Source organism: Sycon ciliatum, chromosome 3, assembly GCF_964019385.1.
Source record: "Sycon ciliatum chromosome 3, ocSycCili1.1, whole genome shotgun sequence".
Classification (NCBI taxonomy): Eukaryota; Metazoa; Porifera; class Calcarea; order Leucosolenida; family Sycettidae; genus Sycon; species Sycon ciliatum.
The window spans coordinates 21,779,842-21,805,586 of record NC_088645.1 but is presented as its reverse complement, the minus strand read 5'-3'; the positions used below and the strand labels follow the sequence as shown (position 1 = coordinate 21,805,586).

The window sequence follows — 25,745 nt, the reverse complement described above, 5'->3', positions numbered from 1 at the left end:
AACTAAAAAAACTTCAAATGAAAAAAGGCTGGGGAGTACATACATGAACATCGCGTCGGGACCGTGAAAACCTAGCCTGTCACAGGAAACTTGATCACGTCCTGCAGCAAACCATGCATGCTGGTTGTATGCCAAGTGTGCAGCGCGTGCACAGCATGCCCCGTCTCGACCCCTCTCGCTTATTGCGCAAAGGGTCTATTTCATAGTACAGTAATGGAACTCGTGTTCAATGGATTTAGCATTGTTGCTATGGTGGTTGCTACATGCGCCGCGCTCGTTCTCATTGGTCATTGCTTGCCGAAATATTCTATTTTGGTCAACATTAGGACTAACCAACCTGTATTGCACCTGTATTGCACCTATATTGCACCTACAAGCCAGATTTCATAGCATTCTGACAACATTGTAATGTTGCTAAGCGTTTGCTAGGCTTTCCGGAAAACTCTGTTGGTGCCACAGCAGTATGGCATTCCGCATACATCATGATGAAGGTTGGCGTAAGACTTTGATGCCTCATATCTCTGGTATCCTTCAAGATTTTTCATCCAAATTTTCTGTGCTATATCCTGTAATGTAGTTCTTCCCGAAAACAAACAGTTTTCCTGGTTTACTACGAAAGAAAAAAATACGGTGATATCCCTACTACTAGTCGAGCTGGCAATCAAGCCTCAGGGGTTAAGGCCCTGCCTGTGAGCGCTCCGATTGGTTCAAACCCTGGCAACGATCACGTGGCAAGTTTGAATAATAATGCATTTGATCCGTTTGATTTTCAGGCTTCTATCCGCGATGTGCTTGCAAACCCGGCTTTTATCCGCGACTTTACCATTGTTTACGGTAGATCCTACATGACGTCGATCTAGTGCTACGAAGTACAATGACTATGTAAGCGCCAGCTGGATGGAGTCGGTTTTATGCCCGCCGCCGCCGGCGCCGCGAAGATTGTCGACATGTCCACTACACAGTTTTCGCTAGGCCCCGGTGTAATATGCCCGAAACTTTGCCGAAAATGCTTTTGGGAAATTCTCGTAAACCTTGCCCAAAATGCTCCCAGACCTTGCCGAAAATGCTCGGAAAATGCTCACTTTTTTGTCATCCTCAGCACACGCCGTCAAAACCAGGGAGTCAGAAAATACTCAATAAGAGATTTGCTCGAGTCTGCCATGGTAAACAATTCATAAACAACTCAACAAGAAGCTAACCCACGGAATGCGGAAGTGACGTTCTTGTTTGGGAAGTCAGTTTTCTTCTCTCAATTATTATATTGATACACAACGGCCAAGTGCTCCGTTTCCCCCAAAATGCTGCATCACGAGCCCAAAGTGCTGGGTTCGCGGATTGTACCGAAAATGCTCAAAAAAATTCCGGCATATTAGTTTACACGGCGGCCTAGTTTTCGCACGTCAACGCGTTGAAAAGTACATGATCGAGCTCAGCCTGGCTAGATAGCGCTAGTTTTCCGAGGATCCGAGCTACGTGTAGATCTACATGTACGTACAGTGAGGTATAACTGGTTGTTGGTTGTGTTTATTTGAATTCGCAAACCGAACGGACTGAACAATAACACATGTCCAATGACAAGGAAGCGAATGAAGTCCATTTTGAAGTCTTGAAAAGATATTGTAGCCTTTGCTTCCTAGGATCCTCCACCTAGCACCTGCATGGGAATGTTGTTGTTGGTGTTATTGTTGTTTTTTGTGTTGGTTCCTTACATTTCAAATTACCTATGGCCCGGTATGTTTCGGCGGAGGAGCCCGGCGGGTACGTTCGGAGCAGCGTGTTCAAGTGCCCATCGTACCACATCTGTGACAAGAGCACAACCCCGTCGTCCACGTTTGCTCCACGGCGAACATGGAGAATTCACAAGCCGGCCGCTGCAATTTTGGCGTGAGTTTGGGGCACTGAAAGGGCTAGAGCCTCGTTTGACTATCATTGAGCTGTTGGGGACGGTGACTGTGACCTTTACTCGCTTTAGGCATGCACCCAATACCGTAATGGAGTATTCCACGCAGACTTTGCGAAAGCACTGCACCCCAGAGTCGGCTCTATCCGCTTTGGAAGAAGCGATTATCGCTCTCGGAGTGTCTTCTGCTTTGGAGTACGTGCACGGCTGCGGTATTGTCATTGGTTATCTCAATCTGTACACTATTCTGTTGTGGGAGATGGCGACGCCTGCTGGTTTGGAGTTGCAGGCCAGAATCGTGCATGTTAGTCGATTGGCTGAGTTGTTGGACAGTGGAGATGCACAGCTTATATCTATGAACTCTGAATCAGTCACGTACCTAGCACCTGAGTGCGATGAGATTTCCAGAGCAGGTGAACACAGCAGGAGAAGAGTTGAGAGTGCAAGCGACTGCTATTCATTTGGCGTATCAATGCTCAGCATGTGTGTTCACAGAGAACCTCCAAACATCTGCCAACTAATGCACGATGGCAGAAGGAAGGATCTCGAAGATCTTGGTTCCGATCATTCACTCCACAGCGTCATCAGCAAGTGCTTACTAGGGAATCCAGCTCATCGTCCAAGCGCCACTTACATTCGTCTTGCTGTGGCTGTTGAAATATCAATTGAAATCCGGTACAAGAAACTTAGTGAGCAACCTGAGCAAGCATGGGATCAAGTGATGTTGGACGATGTCGCTGGTGTGTCGACATCCATCGAGGATCCAAGTCGCACACCCCCAAGCACGTCACGTGATTCACGAGAAGAGGAGAACGTGGCGACAGAGATGCGCAGGCTTTTAGCCGATCCGGATAAGGCTGAACTCTTGGACAACTTCTTACACCAGCAGAGCCAGAATTTGATGACCTTGCTAGCAGACTTTAACGGAGAACTGGCTCGCATGAAACAGCACCACTGGGACGAATTTCATTGGAATGACTCACAGATAACTGCTCTGGAAGCAAGAGTGAATGCAAACTGCAAAGACGGAATATATCTTGTCGAGCTCTGCAAACAGGCTGCCGCACGGAACCATTCCTTATTCAAGAAAGTGCAACAGCAAAGTGAAGAGTTGCATGCCGTCAGAGGGGAACTCCGTGTTTCTGTGCACCTTTCTAATGCGAATTGGCGGCGCATTTCAACGAAAGAACTGGCAAAGGTAATTGATAAAGTGAAGCATCTTCTGGAGCAGACGGAACGCCAGGTCACCGAGCAAGCGGGAAGAGCACGGTTCATGAGACGCATTGTACTTCAACTGGCATGTTCCGAAAGCCTTGGCCTGTACGCTCGCTATGCACTTCTCATCGGTCCAAAGCCCAGAAGAACTAAAGTCAACATTCCATTGGTAAGCAGTGACAAGGATTATTTGGACTGTATTCATAGAAAGCAGGTTAAGGACTTCACGCAACTGCATCATAAAAGAAGAGTGAATAGCAACTGAATAGAGCGGTTGTCTGACAATGCGAGTTGGCAAATCCCACTTCTTTTTTTGTATTTTTTTTACTTGAAACATTTTGGCGAAAATAAAAAAAGATTAGGCCGTACTGAAAAAGTTTTTTATTTCGGGTAAGTTGGCCAGAAAAATACTTATCAGTCGTACGGCTTTCTTTCCTTTTTTGCTGATCTTTTCTGCAAGTAGGCCGTTCCCTAATCGGCGGGCCGTAAAATAGCCTTTTCAGAAAATCGCCGATCTTTTGGCCGAATTCTGAGATTTTACCAAGAAATCGCCGAATATACATGTTTAGCAGGGTCGTGGGCAACTGGGCATGACCGCTCGTGCGCGCCTGCGTCACGGCCCGTGGGCATTTCCCAAATCGGCCGGGCGAAACATTGGCCGAAAATAGTGGTTTTGAAGAAATCACCAATCTTTTAGCCGAATACGCAATTTTCGCACTCAATTCGCCGAAAATTGATGTTTTAGTGCCTCAATAGCATGCAAATACAATTTCTGTAGCCATTATCTGCGAAAGGTGGCTGCGACTTTAGAGCCGAATTTCCACATTTTACTGAAATTTTCAGCCGATTCTGGTGATTTTTCAGCCGATCGAAAAGCCGAATAAGCCAAAATAAATGGCCGATTTGGGAAAGGCCTATCTGCAAGCCAGATCCAATTACCGATATGCTGCGAGCCCTGTATCGATTACGCCCGTTTTAGTTCGCGAATTTCGATGACAGACCATTTTGCTCCTGCAAATGTTTGCAATTGGAGTCAATTTGATGATCGACTCAAGTCTAGAGTATCGCGTTTTGCGCCCACTTACTTTCGTGATGTCACACCCATCGCGAATGTTTCAGGATTTCTGGGTTCACAGTATGCACATAATTATGTGGATCGACTGTACACAGCTCTCCCAGATACAAAATGTGTGGTCAATAAAGCAGGAGTACATAGCATTCTCAGTCAACAGCTCAGTCGGACAGCCAGGAACAGTCAAACTGGACCGTGATCATACTCAGATACCCAACAGTGCAGAGTTCCGAGACGTTGCGCATCAACATGTTGTTTAGCGACCGTCGCGTGCCAGAAACTACAGCTTCCTGCTGCTTCAACGTAAACGTAAAGAAAGAGAATGGCTAGCGTCCGAACTCCAAATGAAGTTCAACATTATCACTCTTGTCAGCATCGTTGCGGCTTGACCCGGTTTCGATGGAGGCAGCAAACACTGCTTTAATTAAAGCAAGGCACGCTATTCCTTCTGCATAAAGAGTTTCCTACAAACTGCTCGGGGTACAATCCTTCATGATAATGCAGCAGCTGTTCACGACGGTCCGGCCGCCGTCAACGATAGTGACAGAATTGTTTTGCCACTGGAGTTTCTATACCAAAAAATGCCATTGTCGAAAAGTTACATTTGGCAGCTACAGCCGCCCTGCAGCAAAACCGACTCAGTCGAGTCAACTCGGCACAAATGACTGAAATGTCCCGCCAGAGCCAGAAAGGAAGAGCCTTGGGCCTGGCACACTGCGAAGTGCGCGCACTTACATTAATTTTACAAGCACATGAATGCGTGTACTGCATGCAAGAATATCGTTCGGCGCTCAAAACATGGGTTGGTCGGGTTACCCGACACAAAGGACTTTTCTGTGCGGCCTTATGCCCCCCCCCCCTCGCGACGGGCACATTGGATCAGCTCACGTCACTCTAGGAATATCTGTATGTCATCTGCATTGCTGTGAACGCAGTGTTCTCTAAACACTACACTCTGACTGTGTTGATGCCTTCAACTGGAGATGTTCTGCTCTACGTTACCGGAACGTCACGCGGAGAATCCCGGGAACTCTCTTTGCGTTCCCGTAACGTAAAGAAACCCTGTTTTGCTCTAGGTTCGCGTAGGGAAATCACTTGAAATGTGTACTGGGAATTTCCCCTACCATATTTTTGGCAGTTTTCTGCCTGCATTTGAACGATACCCAGCAGATCCGTACTCATTTTCTAATTTTTTCCTTTGCATGTACCACAACGTAGAGAGCCTCATCTACGCGTAGAAATCTGGACCCAAAATACGCGAAGCTGCAGACTCTACCCGGACACCTGCTCTCCACGGGGTTTCTCTACGTTTCACGTACAGAAGGGCCTCTACTGATTTCATAAAACAAAACAATGCTTTATTCGTATGGGCTTGGGAAAACTTCAAATTCAAACGATCAGTCGGCAAAGTAAACTTCTAGGTTCGACCTGGTCCCATAGCTCAGATGGTAAGAGCATTGCTCATGACAGGCAAGATCCTCGGTTCGAGTCCAGGTGGCGTAGGCGCTTTTTTTCGCGTTTCAGTCAGTTCACATCCCCGACTGATGCTTTGTTGTTCAAAAGTCCTTGGTGCACTCACTTTGGTCAGTCACTCTGATCTCAAGTGAAGAGTTCAACAGCGTCGAAACAGATAGCTGTCCCGAGTTTGAGTGCCACTGGAATGTATTGGTGCTGAAATTATTATGATCTTGTGCAAAATGAGTACTGCCCATGCATCACATGAATCATCGATGGCTTGCGGCTGCAGTGCTTCTCTTTGGAATTGCTCCTTACCGAGACTACGAGTACGGAGGCTAGCGTTCCACTTGATTCCGTGAGGCGTAGTTGAAGTGACCGAGCCCTTTTACATGCAATGTAGGGCACTTGTAGTTCCCGTTAACCATGCTATGATTTTCTTGACTGATTGTGCTGTGCTGGTGTGTTGATCGCTTTGCGGGTCAAAAATTATGATGCTGAAACCATACTTGCAACAAATTTAAAGACGGTGTTTTTTGCCTCGTTTTCTGCAGTGGAAGTACCTTGGCAGGCTCCCAAGCATGATCGGTGGTATTCACGTGGCTTGGATGGGGCAAATGATGCATCACCGAGGAAAAGCCTACGTCACCCTAGCTGATAAGCACGACACTTGGATTCTGGCCAGCGCAGATTCGGGCAATCTTTCTGGGTCCAACTGGACCGCAGCCATCTTGCCGGGTGCCCTCAACTCTGCTCATGGCAACGCGAAACATAGAATATACGCTGTAGCGGATACTCAAAGTCTCTATATACTTATTACTTTTTGGCAAACTGGTGAAGGTGTTGTTTATCAGCTCCAGAAAGACGACAAGTGGCGGAGAGTCACTGATTTGCCTGAATTCCGGAAGTTATACGCCGCAACTATCCATGAGAATCAGCTGTATGTCCTGGGAGCTGGAGATAGTCCACAGCAATTGGTGCACGTCAAACACAATGTCTATGCCTTGGACCTGACCAAACAATACTCGCCGTGGGTCTACGGGCCAAGACTCGGGGGTCACTGCAAGGTGGACACTTTCCACTATTCATCCTGTGTGGTGTACGGTGGCTATCTGCATGTCGTCATACGTTCCTATGAAGAAGACAAAATTCACTCCGCGAGCCTATCGCATGCCTTGCTTGACCAGGAATGGAGCAACGCTATTTTACCGAAGCCGGAAATAGACAGATTCGAACTGACTGTGATAAACAGCTGCTTGGTATGCATTGAGGACGAAAAGGACTGTGGCAGCGATTCTCCAATGTACATCCTGTTTCCTATGGGTCGTGGTGAAACCCAGTGGCTGCTCTTTGAAAAGGCCACCATGTTTGACCTGAATGAGCGTGCGCTGCGCATTTGGACAGATGGAACTATCGGAGAACTCGTGTGGACGATTTAGAATGTTTAGTGGACAAATATATTATATTCCCTGGTGATTCATGTCAACTGCATGGCGATTTCTCCTGCCACTTTTTCGCTTTTGTTACCTTCGTCGTATGGTGGCCATGGCTAGCGCAAACGACCACTGCTCAAATGTGGCTAGGTGCACTCTTTAGCCTTTAACAGATGCGATCTAGCGACATCTCTATCGCCTGTCTCCCCGTTTTGAAAATTTGGGGCTCTGCAGGCTTTGTTCCTGATTGCATGCTGCTTGCTCCCTGGTCTTGTGTTATTAGCGACTTTGCCATCACTACTGTCATAATATCCATTTATTTTTGTTTCAAATCTTTATTCTCTCGATAGCCAGTGGCCAATAAGAGAGTTGTTGTTGTTGTTGTTGTTGTTGTTGTTGTTGTTGTTGTTGTTGTTGTTGTGGTTGTTGTTGTTGTGGTTGTTGTTGTTGTGGTTGTTGTTGTTGTTGGTGGTGGTGGTGGTGGTGGTGGTGGTGGTGTCGTCATTGGCGTTTTGAAATATGCGGACTATTTTCATGAACGATTAGCTTCAAGGCTTCATGTATCTGTTCAGCAACTATGAATGCCAACTGGCTCATGTAGTCTAGTGGATCCTGAGATGTTTGAGAAGCAGTGGTGAGTTGATGTGGGCTTAGGTTCGAATCTGCTGACTGAGCTTTTTGCAATGAAGATCAAGGGGCCTGCCTGCATAGGCTGCGCATTGTGTGACCAAGACTTTGTCTCCAGACGATGCGTGTGAACAGCAGAGAAATTATTCATCTTGCGAGAGCCTCGATGATGTCACAAACGTTTAGAGTGACATCAGGGTCTTGCAGGGCATACACGTGACATGAACAGGAGGGACATCATTAGCAGACTTTGAAAGAATACTTCGAAGTACGAATAATGCCCTGCAGACAGAATTTGTATGCATTGTTTGGTGTTGCTTCTCTACTGCCTGAGTACAGATTTGTCACAAGGAGTACACATGTTACTAGCTGTTGACCCCGTACTCGGCCAAAACAGGTTTCTGGACATTTTTTCGAAGCTTTTCTGAAAATATTGGCAAGAGTTTGGTTCAGAAGCTGGAAAGCCACCATCCCCACCCTACCAGCCTACAGGCCGTATTGGACTTATGGAGATTCTGTGTTCAGTGGACGCATTACCAAAAACACTCAGGCCGGCAAATTGCGCCCGTGGTGGGCCAATGGCATGGCAGCAAAACCTCAGACCCAGATGAAATGAGAAAGCAAGTTCAAGTAACTCACGGCAACGTCGAAGCACAATATTATGGCAGTGTGAAATGTGACCGAGGCATGGGAACATGCATGCAGGAGGGGGGTATACCAGGTCCAGAGAAACATCAAGCCCTCACACAATCACTCCATAAGCGCTGCGTTGCCATGAGTAACAACCCGAGAGGGAATTGCTGCATTTATTTATTTATTTATTTCACCTTCCCGTAGCCAGAGAATAGAGGCAAATACGGAGGGGGGGGGGGGGGGGGGGCGATAGTCAGCCATGGCTGTAAGCAAAAAAATGCAAAAAAATATGACAAATTTAAAGTCCTACACTGTCCAACTGTGGATGAACATCGCAGATAGCAAACACACTTGAAGGTAGCAACTCACGGCACACCACAATAATAGCAATACGCTGCAGCGCAGTAAGAAGAAAATAGCTGCTGTGAAACACGAATCAAGTCACATACTCAAAGTACATCAAAGGGAGTGCTGTGAATGGTCACCGGTTCTCTGAGATTCTCAAGCTGCAGAAACAGGGACGGGGGAAGCAATTGTGATCGTTTTTGCTCAAGGATCAAATTATTACCATGCAGACAAGTAGAGTGATACATTCAAGCAAAAAAAGATACACGCGAATGTGTAGTAGGTATTTTGATCGTTGTCTTAGGAAATTATTCAAATTAATAATTGTTTATAGTTACAGTAAATGGAACAAGGATCACCTTTTGGTCTCTGTTGTTTTTCATGTGTGGAAAACGTAGGCCAAGAAATGATAGCATTTGGCTGGGGGTACAGACCAAGATGTGAATGATGTCACCAACAGTGGGACGGAGAAATACAGCCTTTGGTTGATGGAATACGACACGAAATGTGCGAAGCAATCGTGTGCATATTTCGGTTTTACTCCATTCAGGAAAAATGAATCCCGACTGTCAAATCCTGGGTTCAGGCCAGATCACGCTCACAAACCTAATTAAATACAGCCAGTTTTGGACACGAGCATCTGCACATTAATTACTTTTTGTCGAACTTGGTCGAGTGCCTGACGGTCAGTCTTGCTGGACTGAAAGGCTAACTTTAGCCATGGTGACACACACACACACACACACACACACACACACACACACACACACACATCTGTGAAGGGGTATATCGTTTCACGATAACAGTGCGCTTTGTTATCTCCAGATGGTGGTGGTGATGATGATGGCTTAAATCAACCAGTGTACCGCTTTAAACTCTTGTACAGAATGCAGTGATCATAATGGCATAGGGCTGGTCGGCATAATGGGACAGGACCGGTCATCGCGGGGATTCACGGCATAGGGCTGGTCATTATCATCGCATAGCACTGGTCATCATTATCACATAGCACTGGTCATCATTATCACATAGCACTGGTCATCAGTATTACATACCACTGGTCATCATCATCGCATAGCACTGGTCATCATCATCGCATACCACTGGTCATCAGTATCACATAGCACTGGTCATCGTCATCGCATAGCACTGGTCATCGTCATCGCATACCACTGGTCATCATCATGCACAGGACTGGTCATCATAGAGTAGCACTGGCCATCATGGCACAGGACTGATCATCGTGGGAACAGGACTGATGATCGTAGCACAGGACGATCATCATAGCATAGGACTGATACTCATAACATAGGACTGATGATCATAGTAGAGGACTGGTCATCACAGCATAGGACTTGCTATCACAGCATAGGACTTGTTATCACAGCATAGGACTTGTCATCACAGCATAGGACTGATCATCATGGTACACACACAGCACAGAACTGTACTTGTTCTCTGTCAATGTTCCACTCCACTGGATTGATCCTCAAAACTTCAGATACACATTGGTCAGCAGGATCATCAACTTGATCGGCACACCAATGATCTCACATTTCTCCTTCGCAGTGCCTCTGCACTTGATCAGCTCATCGATGAATACATGTTTCGCCATTACAGCGACTCTGCACTGGATCGGTTCATCAATGAATACAATGTTTGCCTTCACAGCGACTCTGCACTCGATCGGCTCATCGATGAATACAATGTTTGCCTTCACAGCGACTCTGCACTCGATCGGCTCATCGATGAATACAATGTTTGCCTTCACAGCGACTCTGCACTCGATCGGCTCATCGATGAATACATAATAATAAACTATATCTCCATTACAGCGACTCCACACTGGATCGGCCATCTTTGAATACACTCACGTCATCACCGCTGACAGGCACATCACTCAGAGAGGCAGGGGTTGTCGGCGTGGCTCTGACGGCCAGATTGCGACCCAGGCGTTCATTGCCGCCATCGCTAGCGGTTGTAGAAGGGTGTTCGTCATGGACGACGTGACGACGCTGCAGCAGCGGACTGCTCTCGAACACTGAGCTACTGCCGTCGTGCAAATTCCGCTGGCTGTTCAGCATGCCAGGAGTCGACGTGGAGCTCGCGCTGTGGTGGTCCTCCACCACAATGGAAGGACAGGTTGTGCTGTGCGTGGCGTTGCGGTCCAGCTTCTCGTAGCCGCCCGGCTCCAGGAAGTCGCCGATGCTGCTCATGCCGAGGCGCTGTGTGCACGGAGAATGCTCGAACACGGAGCCGCTCTGCGCGGGCTGGCGGACGGCGCTCACGCCCAGGTCTGGCGGCGACGACGTAGCACGGCTTCTGCTGCTCGTCGCGATGCTGCTACTGCTGCTGTGTTCGAAGACGGCTGGCGGACAGGCCACGCTGTGCGCTGCCAGTCGATCCAGATTAGTGCCCGCGTCGCAGGCCAGGTACTCACCCACGCTGCCGAGAGTGCTCATGGTGACGGCTGTACTCTTGGTGGACCGACGCACGAACCCCTTGCGGAACGAGTGCAGCATGGCGCAGACGTGGTGGAACGAGGGCCGGCCCTTTGGGTTCTTGCTCCAGCAGCTCTTCATCATCATGTACCTAGAGCACGGAATATGACAAGAAATACACCGAGACATTGTGTGAAATGAAGACTATACTCCAATCAGGAAAATGGTCTTTCCTGGGTTAGGCCAAGTTGTGCTCACAATCCTAATTTAGTACAGCTGGAAAGGAGTTTTGGACCAGCTTGTCTGCACATTTATCACATTGCTAAACCCAGCAAAATATGTGAAAGGGTAAACCAAAGACAATGCACTGTGGAGCTCTTGCTGTATGCCGTGCACGACGCCCTATTTTCCTCAAACCGTAAATAACTGTCATGATGTGCAGTTCAGCCCGATAAGCATATCCACGTAAGTACGGACATAAACCTGCATGGCAGTCTGTTCGGCGAGTGTGAGAAAGGCTACCTGTAAGAAACGTTACTTCAAACAGCAGGTGCCATAGGCATACCGTACCTAGAAAAGCATTTTGTTTAAGTTGGTATACTGTTAATCTACAAACTTTCGGTCCATTCAAATTTCGGCCTCTCAGGGCTAAAACCCATTTCGAACGCACCAAATGTTCGAGCATTACAGTCACACCTCGCTTAACCGCACACAACCGTTTTTCCACAAAATACGCGGATAGGCGAGGGAACCGGATAATCGAACACAAATGCTGTATGTACGCATGGCATACGCTGTAAATCGGTAACCAACGATTTTCTTCCGGATGGCGAGGGATCCGGATAAAAGAGGACCGGATAAAAGAGGACCGGATAAAAGAGGACCGGATAAAAGAGGACCGGATAAAAGAGGACCGGATAAAAGAGGACCGGATAAAAGAGGACCGGATAAAAGAGGACCGGATAAAAGAGGACCGGATAGAAGAGGACCGGATAAAAGAGGACCGGATAAAAGAGGACCGGATAAAAGAGGACCGGATAAAAGAGGACCGGATAAAAGAGGACCGGATAAAAGAGGACCGGATAAAAGAGGACCGGATAAAAGAGGACCGGATAAAAGAGGACAGACTGTACTACTGGTGGCTGTGTACACTGTCACACTGAACCGTGCAAAACAAAACGTCGGCCGCAACAAATTTTCGGTCAAGCATAACCTGGCCGAAAATAGCCGGAAATAAGTACAGTCGTAACTCTCGAATCCATCACTTTATAAACCAGCTCCCTCGATAAACCAGCACAATTTTCAGTAGCCAAAATGTCCTCTTCATGCACATTGCAGCAGTAAATCCGATTTGTTAATCCGGCACCCTCCCAAATCCAGCAGATTTCCGTGGCACAAACGGTGCCGGGTTACAGTGGGACCACTGTATGTGCCGAATATGTGACCACTGTATGTGCCGAATATGTGACCACCGCATGTGCTGAATATGGGACCACTGTATGTGCTGAATATTTGTTACTGTATATCACCTTATTTTCGGTGTTGTAAAATTTCGGTAAAAGCCAACCCCTGACCTTTCGGTGTAAGGATAAATTCGCCATGCATGGCACCAAAAAAAAATAAAAAAAAAAAAAAAAAAAAAAAAAAAAAACGCTCTTGCACTAATATCTCCGCCAAGGCCAAAAGGCTCCACATACATGTATGTATACCGGTATCAAGAGTACATAACCCTGGGGTTATGTACTCTTGATACCGGTACATGTTACGTGTATGTATGTTACCAGTATACAAGCTGATTTTTTTTAATTTGACAGCGATTTTCATGATTTTTACATATTTTTGGTACATGTATTTTGGGAAATTTAGGTGTAATGTTAAATTACTTCAAGTAGGTGATCCAGGACCAGTACCGAAGTTACCGAAATTTAAATTACACCGAAATAGAGGTGTTATACAGTAACTTGTAGTACAGTGGACCTCAATACCTCCATACTCTTGCTTAGTACGTGCATTATCCAGAGCATAGGTAAATTGATCCATACTGACATTAAGTTTTGCCCGGATAAGAAAGTACCTCGAATACTAGACTTTCCTGTGGACGATGCGGGTGCGTCTTACCAGTGTTCTACTGCAGTCAACTTCCGTACATTTATGAAATACGTACACTGTACTTCCACTGAGAGCTACATGGCCTCAGTGACACAAGTCTTCATTGCATGCCAAGTGCGTTTCAGCGGCATTCTGATTAAATTTTCTGTGCGTGCGTTTTAGCAGCAGTCGGCTTTCTGTACATCGTTCAGCACACTCTGCTTTTTGTGTGCCAATCGGCAGCATTGTGAACGCAAAGCACGACTTACATTCTCTTCGGGCACCTGGCTGGTTGGTCGAGTACGGCACCACTGCTGATGTGAGCAGCCACACAATGGCTGGGTCCACACTCGCTGTACGGTGTGTTGCCCAGCGTATAGATCTCCCACATGAGTACACCAAACGACCTGCACACATCCACAAACATTTAAATGCATATACACGTTCACAAACAATTACATGCAGATACAAGTTCACAAACAATTACATGCACATACACTTTCAGAAAAACAGACGTGCGCGTGCACGTTCACAAACACACGGGCATTTGCAGACAGATACATCGAAGGCAGAAGAGTACAGACAACAACCGGCTAAGTCATTGTTGTAATGCTGCGTTTCATGCACATAGCGAAGCTAAGACAACCCTCAGACAAGTGTCCGAGGATTGAGAATGATGTTCAACCAGGCCGTGGGTATGAGATTCAACCACTCATATCGGAGCAGCATTAACCCATATCCGACTGCTAGCTACTACTTGCAGTAACTGATAGACTATAGAGTACACTGTACAGCACTACACTCCAGGTGCTAAATAACTCACCAGGCGTCTGACGCATTGGTGAAGACGCCTTTCGCTATCGACTCTGGTGCCATCCACCTGACGGGTAGCAGAGCATCTCCGCGTATCAGCGTGTAGCAATCATGAGTACTGTTATTAGATAACAGATTGCAAAATACACACGCACGCACCCAGCACACACGAGAAGAACGACAGCAGGGTGAAGCAACGGAAAATTAATCGGGGTTATATTCTGAGCATCTGATGGTCTCACTCGGCTCTGATCGGTTGAATATGGTAAAGTTGCTGCAGCCCAGCTTGCACCAAAATCAAGGCTAAACTGAGAATCAACTATGCAGTCCTTCCTGCTCTGGGCCGTTGATTTAGCATCTTTGAACTCTATGCAATGACCGACACGGCTATCCGAAGAAATTATTTCAGTACTTGGAAGGAACCTCTAAGTGTTGCGGGAAGTGTTAGTGGTTGGCCGCAGAGCGCAGTGGTGGTGTGTGGTCGGTTCATGCACAACCCACAAAATTTCTTGCAGGAACGAATTTTGCAACAACTTAACCTGCCAACATTCTGCTCAATCTCTACAGTGAAATTGATGTAAACATGAAAAGAAATAGGTTACATTATGGAAGCTTCTTTACATTCCTTACCCTCGTACGTTGCGTGCCAGGCCAAAATCTTTATGGGTCGGCAATGCATGTAAGTGGAGCATAGGAGAACATACACACAAACACACACGAACACACACACACACACACGCATCCATATATACACACACACACACACGCACACACGCACACACACACACACATACACACATACACACACATGTGCATACACACACACACACACACACACACACACACATGCACACACACACACACGTGCACACACACACACACACGTGCACACACACATTCGGATCCATACAAAAGAGGCAACACATAACGCCTGATCACAAACTTCACACGCAATATCCGGATATTGCATGTGACGTTTGTGATCAGGAGTGCGATGTTACTCCCAGCAGCAAACTACGCACATGTATTCTGTGTACTGTAAACCCCCAATATCCACTTCACAAAATTTCCACGATCTCTCAGAACCAGCGAGTTTACGATGGCAAATGTTCGCAGAGCACTGTGGCCACATACACTCACTGTTAAAGTTTGATTTCACGTTGGTCAATATGCATATTTGCGTCATGCTTTTCTTGCGAAAATGGCGAACATTGATACCCTGAAAACATTAGGCAGTTACAGTGAGAAGGAGAGCTCTGTGCCAGAACTTTGCAGCCTAGAGAGCGTGTGTGGGTAGGCGTGTGTTTACCGCCATATTGCCAGGTGTGTCTTTACCACCATATTTATCAACCAGTTTACAGTACACTCGGATAAGGTGATCACCTGTCCTAGAAGACCGCAGAAACCAGGACCAAGGGATGCTATAAGTTCCAGTCAAATGAACCTGGATAAGGAGACCACCTGGTAACAGAGGCCACATTTTGAAGGTCCCTTGAGCGGTCGTCTTACACAGGTTTCACAGTAGAACTTACCTGCAAGCTTTGTGATCCGTGTCTTGACTCCGGGTAGAGTGGATGATAAGGTCTTCACGAGACAATTGCGAGCTGCCACGTCACTACAAAGGAAATTGTAGGTGGCAAGCAGACACAATTACCACAATGAACCACAAATACACGATCACCAAAGTCTGAAGAAAATGCTGAACGGTCTCTGCTGGGATAACGACTACACCATAGCTCAGTGGTTAGAGCGTCGCCTGAGGGTCCCTGGTTCGAGTCCTGGTGGTGACAGTCAATTATTTCTTCAGACTTTTCCCGTTTGCATCTTTCCCTCAAACCAGTGAACATGCGCACCAATTGGTCCTTTCTATGCATATCCATATTCTAAGTGGACATTCTTGCTGTGAGAGAAGTTGAAGGATGCTTTAGTAACAATATTATCTGGCTAGTTCTCCGATAGATGCACATGTGACCTCGATTTGTTTTCCTGAACTTCATGAAATTATACAATTAATTTTCATTTGTGGCACTCCAAAATTGCATGCAGTCTGCTATATCCTCAAAACAGAATATATTAGAGTGAGACCCATATAGTAGTGGAGTTCCTCTACTTTTCACATGAATTTTCTTTAAAGGATCATTCTCCCTCCCATATCCTCCCTCCCGCATCCTCCCTCCACCATTCTCCCTCTCACTTCCACCCCCCCCCCCCTCCCGCATCCTCACTGCTCCAGTCGTTCACTCTCTATATCCCAACACTGCCCCTTCTCCGGTATATTGGTCTAATGACTTGCTTAGTGTTAAAATCATTGTCATAGTCAACTCACCGATGGACTAGTTTCTTAGTCCCAAGATAGTGGAGTGCCTTTGCTACATCCAGTGCCATGTCCACATAGTCCATCTCACTCAGCAAGTGAGAGCTCTGAACAAGCCATTGCCCACAAACACACATGCATGCATGCATACACGCACATACCCACGACCACGCACTCATGCATGCACACAACAATGCACTCGTACACATGCACGGGCATGCACAGATACACACACACACACACACACACACACACACACACACACACACACACACACACATACACACACACACACACCGACACACACCGACACACACATACACACACACACACACACATACACACACACACACACACACACACACACACACACACACCGACACACACATACATACACACACACACACACACACACACACACACACACACACACCGACACACGCCCGACACACACACACACACACACACACACACACACACACACACACACACACACACACACACACACACAGATGCATAAGCTACCGGTATAGTAGAATCCCTGTTCTCCTGTCAAAGTGATCAAAATGCCTTAAAAAAAAGGATAAACTCATTCAAAGGCAGCAGTACTATTCTTTGTCTCTGCAGGACACATAAATGTGAAGACAATCATGCTTCATGCCAAAATACTACCGGAAACTGATAGGAAAGCTGAATAATGTGTCTCTGTTCTGGAGCACCTTGTCACAGCAGAGGGCACACCTGAAATTATTCAACTCTCCCTTGTCCCCATCTTGTTTCTACATATCCTGATCACAGCTGCACACTGCACGATGAAAGTATTGACCTGTCGATTCGACTTGTTCTCGTGATTGCCATTATAATGTTGTTCTCTCCTTGCCGTTTCTTTACAACTGCACCACAGAATACTTCTGGGTCTTACCTGTCGGTAGGTCTGCATGTGTGTGAGCAAGTCTCCGCCGTCCACGTACTCCAGCACCACCATCTTGGGCATGCCGTGGACAACGACACCAAGTAGCTGGACAATGTTCGGATGATAGAATGTGCTGCAGACACCGTATGAGACACAAGCCGTGAGCCACACCGACAGTTCTGCCCCCCGCAGACCATTGAGGTGGGCTTTTGGGAGTCCAGTTGGCAAAGAGTGCAAAGTGATCGACCATAGAGCCGTACTCAAAGCAGAGTAGTGTACAACTGTGCAGGTATCATGCATAGGCTGCAGATTGTGTGCACAGATGTGTCACATAATATGAAGTCCTGGTTTCATAGATTCCCAAGACACGAGTTGCCCACTGTTGGGGGTAATGTTTGTTTTCCCAATAAGATGCGTCAATGCCGTGGCACATCAGCATAGCGCACCCCAAATGGGCATAGACATCTCTACTTTAATTAAGAAAAAAAGAAAGGAAATGCACTGTTTTCTTTGGGGCCCAGTGATTGATGAGGCGCGATGAACATTCCTTAAAAATTTTCACTATACCCCATAGTACTAGGGGTACTGGACTCTTTCACCGTAGATTCTTGCTGTACAGGCAAGCAATGACAGCTCTAACCAACTTGCAGTTAGCTGATTGGGCTGATGCTAGCTACTTCCATGCTAACCTTAGGTTCTCAGCTTCTTTGAGGAAATCCTCCGCATCCCTTTTTGGAGAATCATCCTTCAACATCTACACACACGTAAACGAACAGGGGAAGAGGGAGAGAGACAGTGTGTGTACGGGAGAGAAAAAAATTAAGAGAAAGAAAGTGAGAGAGAGGGAGAGTGAGAGGGGTAGTGAGAGAGGAAGAGAGAGCCTCCGAGTGAAAAAGGTCGGAGTTGCTGAGCTTCAGTACACTCTCCATGCACGCATATAAACCCCGTCCAAATGTGATTATTCACAAATGGGATACGTGCACTAAGTTAAAGTTGAAGGCGGACTCCAAGACCAAGTACTTGCCCTAAAAGTGACTGACTTTCTTAGTAGATGTAAAGTGAACACTAATCATGCTCTCAAGTGTAGGCTGTGAAGGAGTGTCTTGGGGGAAAAAGCTCAGTTCGCATTAGACTTGGCTTGAGACCGAGCTTTCCACATCCGTAAGAACGCCACCACCCTCAAGGACAAGGCGCAGATACAGCATCTAAAGCCTTGGTATGCATTACGTATCAGATGAAGGCGGACTAAGCCCTTGCAAATCACAGTCCATAACAACAGGCACTAAAGAGGACTCGGCCTACGGTCTGCTGGTCAAAGTGACTCTATGTCTTGCCCGGGCAGGATGGTAATAACCGCGGGGCTGGGTTATAGTACCCGGTACCGGAGAAGGGGGGGGATAATTTCACACCGTGTGTCTTACCTTCACAGCTACATGCGTCCATTCCTGGTCCTCCTGGACGCCGTACGCCTTTGCCAGCCACACACAGCCAAACTGGCCGGTGCCGATTTGTCTGAATATAAAGTTGGTTTGAAATGAGCATGCATAAACCAACACATACAGCGGCACAGTTCAATAGGAAGTAGTAGTACCCAGCATATGCAATACCGTAATGTCGCCTACAATAGCCGGGCTTATTCTTGTACAAACCGATGTCAGGGCTAGGCTCATATTCACACCAGGTGTTTCAATGTGTGTCAACACTAAAACCAGGCTTGTGTGCCGACAGTGTATCTTGAAAATCAGGTTTCTCTTCAAAACACGCTTCCATAATAAGATAAGCTTAAACCTCTATTTACTTTTTTTCCTTTTTAAATAACGTACAGTGCTGCTCATTACATCCAATCAAGCGAGTGCCATGCATGGCACCGTGCAGCCGGCCCTACACATGCAAACACTGGGTTAGGAACTGGCACAGGGCTGATCGGATTTCATTGAACTGTACTATGCATCATGGTGAGTGATTATGAGGATCAGTATTCCCAGGTGTATGAAGCCCAAATATCAAGAAGAAATCGTATTCCCCTGTGTATGTGTGTTTGCATGTGTGTGTGAGAAAGTGTGTGTATGTATGTGTGTGTATGTGTGAGAGAAAGTGTGTGTGTGTGTGTGTGTGTCTGTGTCTGTGCAAGGCAAGCTGTTCAACTACTCCTCTGTGATATTAGTGATCAGGGCATCAACCCATTGCAGTCAACTTTGCGTCTAACGACACTCGGCGGGGCATCAGAAAAGTGCCCTTATTCAGGAATTGTGCTTAGACCCGAAGTCTCACTATAATGTATACAGCTAGATGGGACTTTGCTCTGGGCATGGAAATTCTGTTGTTATATCTGCAGTCGATATTAGGGAATTTGACTGTACTTCAATCCTGGCACAACACTACCAACCTTTCCATGTGCAGCTGACCGACGGGAAACTCTAGTTGCGGTGGAAAGCATGTCCAGTCACCCTTGCTTGCTGCTTCGTGCAGTTTGTCCATTGGTCTGCGAGAGAAAGAACACATAGACTTAGTGGCTTCATTTGTTTTGTACATTCATACCTCGTTTATCCGGACAGTCCGGGATAGGGCACTACCCGTAACTTTGAACTATCCGAATCAAATACATCTTGAGGGGTAAAGGCCATAGTTAAGGCATGTGACATCACTGTTGCCACAAAAATGACAGAAAGTAGTAACATTTCCGCTGAAATTCGCCCTAAGGGTGCCCGGTAGACCGAATTGCCCGTAACTTGGGAGTGCGGATAACCGAGGTATGAGTGTGGTTCTATTTCAGCTCACAAACCAGACAGAGTAGCATACATGAACATGGAAAGTCGCAAAGAAATGATCCAAGACAGACAAAATTGTGCAAAACTTTTAAATAATATAATTGAATTTTCTTTTTGAATGTGTTTTTTGGTGAGTTGGAGACCTGCGCTGATGCAAGCATGAACGCACCCACTGATATGAGTCTTGGCCATATTGTGTAGGGCAGGTAAGCGCACTTACAAAGTGAATCACAAATACATGATCACCAAACAACACAGAACAAGTCCCAACTCACATGTAATTGTAGTTGACCTTCTCAGACCTATTCGGACTGGGCAGTGTTGACATCGGACTTGGCGAGCCACTACTACCCTTGAGCAGCAGAGCCAGAGACTTCCGCCTACCCAGCATTACGCCGTCGTTCGCCTCTTCTCGCTCCGACAGTATGCGCTGCAGCAGCTTCGGCTCGCGTCCAAACCAGCTGAGCTTTCGGACCACGATAACTGCAGAAAGAACGCACACATTCACCATACCAAATTGTAATGTTGAACAGGAACAACTGCACTCCTGTTCAAGTCTACAGACTAGGTGAGAGATATACTCCATCTTCAGACAGCTAGCTGGTTCGACTCTGTTTATCTCGTCCACCGAGCTCAGAGTGACCCGCCGACTCGATCACAATTTCAGTCGTATGAACTGCAGAGCATTTTCAAACTGGTTCAAAGCATCAGAGTAAGAGAGCTGTAGCCGTGACAAACACAGCAAGCTTTCTACCAAATACTCAACTGAGATGGCTGCCACCACAGGAGTTGGGAGGGTGTTTGTGTGTGCTTGTGTGTGGGGGTGGGGGAGAAGGTTGGCCCATACATGATCGAAATAGTGAGCTACACTGCAATTTGGGGTATGGTCATGCATTCTTGATGATCTGCTCGGCAGGGCTGGTGTCACAATGTGCGAGTGGATATCACTTGATATGGGCCACTTTACGATCACCATACCTAGGCCCACCACTGTCAGCAGCAGAACGCATAACACGACCGGTATAGTGATCAGTACGGACATTGAGTCTGTTCTTCTCTGGACCCCGCCGACTGTGAACCCTAACACACCAAGAGCACAAATACACGCATACACAGCAAGTCAAATAATTGGGAGCCTAAAATAGCATCAAAGGATTCGCCGCCACAAAGTTATAGCTAATCAGGAAAAAGTAGTTTCTGGGCGGCACTAATATGTTGTGAAGATACAGTGGTGAGACAAGGAATTTGACCTTCACATTCACTGCACAGCCTAGTGGTAATGATGGCTGTGTTACGTATTGCCCGGAGCACTTTACTGTGGAGTGCTCCACAGGTGGGAGTACACTCCAATCAGAGTTCTCCAGTATGTTGACTATGGTGATTGTGGTGATTGCCAGTAAAGCAGGAATTGTCATGGGTGTAGTTGTGGAGTTAGGTCAAGTGCAGCCATAATGCAGTTGTACAAATGTGCAGCCATGTGACTGGGCTAAATCCATTTGAATACCATAGCCATCATCATTATCATATTGTGATGATTGTGCTCCACTTTGCCCATAAAAGAGACTTTCGGATCGTCATCGTCATCATCACGCACAATGAAACACAAGCCCGAAAGTATCGTACCTGTCAGAGCCGGACGAGTACTTGGAGCCAGGTGTTCCTTCCATTGTCTCATCAGCGAGCACCAATCTAAAGAGTAACGCACGAAATGGATAGAATCATGCCAACACAGGGCGCTATGATTATATTTCCGATCATGGACAGGACAATCCTCACGCATACCTACACAACATATCCCTTGGCGAGAATCCACTGGAACAAACATCCAATACCCAGGGGTGTCGGAACCGGCGTGGCAACGGCACACCCACGATTTTCATATTGTGATTTTCAAAACATCCTCCATCCGTGTCATCTTTGAAGCAATGAATACGGGCTATGAGTGTAGTAGTTGTAACACTGCTTCTCCATCACTGCATCAGCTCAACCGCCACCACTGGACTGCCTTTTTACACTCTTTTTATTATAACAAGCAGGATCACGGAAAACGACTACATTTTGACAAGACGACAGACCAAAGACCAGCTCACACAGTCTCGCGCATGCGCACAACACCACCAACCAAGGACGCGTGTGCACAACGACCAAGACGAAACAAACACGTGACACCGAATCTACCACATGAGGGGCCAATTTCCCAAAAACATCCCTTGTATACTTGTCACCCCTATGATATTGTAACACTGTATGCTGGTGTGTGGCTGAAGGAGAGCTCACACAGTAAACATGCACTCCTTACACTACATTCTCCTCACACTACTAGCACCACTAGACCATGAGACTCACATGTATCAAGGCTCTCGCTACTGGTTTTGAGATAAACCATATTCAGCACCTTGAAGAACGGTACATGTACAATTCTAGGCAGAAAAATCCAACCTTGTGGATAAAATAGCGCCGCGTTCACGTGGGAAGAGTGGTCTGTATGTGTGTGTGTGTGTGTGTGTGTGTGTGTGTGTGTGTGTGTGTGTGTGTGTGTGTGTGTGTGTGTGTGTGTGTGTGTGTGAGAGAGAGAGAGAGAGAGAGTGCGTGCGTGCATGCGTGTGTGTGTGTGTGCCCCAGTGAATCCCGCAGTTGGATCCCGGGACGGATACCCTGATGCGTCGATTCTTTTTCTGCACCTTGTCCTCACCCACTTACGGAGGTGTGGTGAGCCCATAAGTGGGATCATTTTCAAGTCCACCCAGAGTTTTGGGGATTTCAGGGGGTGTCGGCCGTTGGACGGTTCAATAGCCAATTGAGTCATCTTTCCAAGATTCCTTTTGAGTCTCTCTCCCCTCTCCCGGGGAGACCCACGTGACCAGTTTTGGCAGTGAGCAACATGTACAAGTGTGTGTGTGTGTGTGTGTGTGTGTGTGTGTGTGTGTGCGTGTGCGTGCATGCGTGCGTGCGTGTGTGTGTGTGTGTGTTGGTAGGGTCGCGTAGCCCTTGGCATTATTATATTCATGACATTGGAATTCTCTGGCCAGGGCTGTGGGAGGCCTCATACTGTAAAAGCCATATTAATAACGAAGTGCTAATTCAAACGAGTTAGAACGAGGAGAAATCTGTCGTTAAATAGAAATCGTTATACAGAATTTTTTGTTTTGTTGACACTGCAACACAATTATTGTGGAAAGGTCACAACAATAAGAGACAAGATCAAAAGGAAAGCTTTACAATAATAAAACGTAGCCTGTAAAATGTAAAAAAAGTCACTGAGTACAGTTTAATTCAATATCCATGTCCAGTATTTAAAATAAAAATACAGAAATCGATACAATACTGTTGATATTGAGCGTTGAGAATGAGTGGGAGTCGTTACCTTTGGTACACGTAAACCAGTCAATTTTAGGAAATCGATATAATATATATGCGCCCCGTTAGAATAATGGCCCTTACAGTAGTTCTTATTGAAGTTAGTAGTAGGTTGAAGTGCCACACCTGCAGGAATACCACCAGCCTCAAAGATCAAGGCACTTTGGCGCACTGGATATGACAAACCCAGGGCCTGCTCTAGACATTCAACACAGCCCGGTCAGAGTGTACCTGGCGCATGCAGGCCAGCCGGGTCAAGCCGGGTCAGATCATCCGGCAGAAAAACAACCAAAAAGCCTGCTCAAAATGCAGGAAAACAGAAAGGCGAATGTATTGCCGGAAATCGGAAATTTTAGAGAACAAGGCGAACTATCAAAGTCCGCAAACGTAGAAGGTAAACGACATTACGTGAAGAATGCAAAGCAGTTCCATTGGATTCTGATTTAACAATTTGAAAAAAAGGAATTCTGTTTTCTAATTAGTGCTAGTAGCAGGACGAACGACCAAATCCATCGCCGCTCATCTTCCTTTGGAAATGCGTCTTGCACAAAGCGCATGACATGGATAGACTGGCATGGTCGTAGTCCAGCCAGGGTCGACCTTTCTTCCAAGAGTCTTGGAAAGCGTGAGTTCTTTTTCTCTTCGCTGCGGGCTCCATCGTCCAAATCACCAGTCAGCTGAAAAATTGCAACTGTGTCAAGGCTATAGCCAAATTCACGCTTTTGACTGCCTGCCCCATCGACTTTGTATGTCCTGACTTCCTGCTCGCCGCTAGCTGGCCAGATCGCGCTCGAACCAGTTGACCGCAGTTGACCCTAGCCGAGTTTCTGTCGCTTGTAGACTGTAGTGTGTACGGTTGCGCTAGATTTGCAAGAGATGGGGTCCGCGAGTCGTAAAATACCGGAATTTTATGAATCCATTGTCAGTTTGAGACATTTTTCAGCCGGGTCAGACTGGACCCGGTGTTACCTGTTCAGCCAGGTCGTGCAGTTCCCCAGCCGGGCGCGTGACCCGGCTGACCCGGCTCTCCAGCAGGCCCTGAAACCATGGAAGAAAAGTCTGTGGCCAGCTGGATCACTGAGCAGGAACATTTCTCAACAGTTATCCCTGGGTGTACGTACCTTTTGGCGCTCTTGCAATAGCTTCACTGCGAGACTGTGTGTAGTTCAGGAATGATCCTTGGACGAGAATCTAATCACACAGGAGGCGAGAAGATTGAGAGATAGATAGATAGATAGAGAGAGAGAAATAGATAGCTAGAATAATAATATAACTATTATAGAGTGATAGAGAGATAGAGAGAAGGAGAGAGATATAAAAGAATGAGTGAGTGAGAAATGGCAAGAAGAGGAGAGGTTAATCCGAGAGTATATTTTGAAAAGCATCCATCCCAACAGCATTGCAAACATCAGCATGACTTTTTTCCTAGATTGCATTCGGAAAACTCAAAGGATGCACATGTGACAACGAAGACCTAAAATGATTGAAATCGATTAATATCGTAAAATAGAATTATCAGCTGCATTCGTGTTTTGACTGGCGATTGGAAAGCATGCTGTGCAGGAGGGGGCTTACTGTCACAGTGGCTGTTCCAGGCAGGCAATGCAGGGTTTGATTGTCGACGTCAAAGTCTGCAGGCGTGAGTTGCAGACGCGTCTCAAATACGCTGCCATTGGCCTGGGGCAATAAGAACGGGAACAGAATGATGCACAACTTGTTTCAAGGTCAGGTCAGGCCAATCCCCCCCCCAAAAAAACACAAAATGCCAAAATGTTTAAAAATCTTGAAACACCGAAGTCGGCAAGAAATCAAAAAAGCTAGACAGTAAATACTTTTGCCTGACGCAGAATTTCTTTCACTGTGTATTTCTCCCTACATGGGAGCTTGCGCCTTTCCTGCCGACTTGAGAATTCAAGTCCCCCACATATGGAGCAAAACTCAATTCCCTTAGTATCGCCGAAGTTGCTACAATCTCTTCACCGCACTGCAATATTACCTGCTGTAGAATATTGTGATAATTGACGATACGAGAAGTCGTTGAAGACAGAACCCCGTCCTGCAGTATTGACACCTTGAAGAGTGCCGTGCCTGCACCACTGCACACATGCTTGTACTCCGGGCCCAGTAAGCAGCTTGAAGGCTGCACAGTGTCGCGCGATTGTGGAAACCGGAGCAGCCACATGATGCTCAGATCAACGAGGCTGGGAGTTGGTGGTGCGGCCGTTGCTGTGGCACTCGACACAGCTGGCAATACGCGTGCACTGGCATTGTGTAAATCCATCAAAGGCAGCAAACCTGGAGAAAAATATATTCAATGTTGAATAAGTCGAACTGTCAGCCAGCATGAGTGTATAGTACACGAACACGTAAG

The 25,745-nt window shown here is 46.7% G+C and overlaps 2 protein-coding genes across 2 annotated transcripts in view; one reads left to right on the top strand and one right to left on the bottom strand.

Annotated features, from left to right (window-relative positions):
* Positions 1 to 1,992: 1,992 nt before the first annotated feature.
* LOC135812583 (uncharacterized) lies at positions 1,993 to 7,774 on the top strand. The gene is made up of 2 exons (XM_065325904.1): positions 1,993 to 3,284; positions 6,197 to 7,774. Exons 1-2 carry the CDS (start codon positions 2,160 to 2,162, stop codon positions 7,079 to 7,081), a joined length of 2,010 nt encoding a protein of 669 aa, XP_065181976.1. The 5' UTR covers positions 1,993 to 2,159; the 3' UTR covers positions 7,082 to 7,774.
* Positions 7,775 to 8,259: 485 nt separating this feature from the next.
* The window catches only part of LOC135811730 (uncharacterized), a 32,667-nt gene continuing 15,181 nt past the window's right edge, over positions 8,260 to 25,745 (bottom strand). The window contains exons 12-27 of the mRNA XM_065324969.1: positions 25,371 to 25,669; positions 24,950 to 25,051; positions 24,496 to 24,565; positions 21,641 to 21,706; positions 20,996 to 21,097; positions 20,293 to 20,500; positions 19,636 to 19,731; positions 18,671 to 18,761; positions 17,939 to 18,003; positions 17,259 to 17,382; positions 16,349 to 16,443; positions 15,555 to 15,637; positions 14,653 to 14,680; positions 14,033 to 14,140; positions 13,479 to 13,616; positions 8,260 to 11,272 (exon numbers count right to left, since the gene is read on the bottom strand). Of these exons, the coding sequence (XP_065181041.1) occupies positions 10,510 to 11,272; positions 13,479 to 13,616; positions 14,033 to 14,140; positions 14,653 to 14,680; positions 15,555 to 15,637; positions 16,349 to 16,443; positions 17,259 to 17,382; positions 17,939 to 18,003; positions 18,671 to 18,761; positions 19,636 to 19,731; positions 20,293 to 20,500; positions 20,996 to 21,097; positions 21,641 to 21,706; positions 24,496 to 24,565; positions 24,950 to 25,051; positions 25,371 to 25,669 (2,438 nt within the window). The 3' untranslated portion in view covers positions 8,260 to 10,509. The remainder of the gene's footprint in view (positions 11,273 to 13,478; positions 13,617 to 14,032; positions 14,141 to 14,652; positions 14,681 to 15,554; positions 15,638 to 16,348; positions 16,444 to 17,258; positions 17,383 to 17,938; positions 18,004 to 18,670; positions 18,762 to 19,635; positions 19,732 to 20,292; positions 20,501 to 20,995; positions 21,098 to 21,640; positions 21,707 to 24,495; positions 24,566 to 24,949; positions 25,052 to 25,370; positions 25,670 to 25,745) is intronic.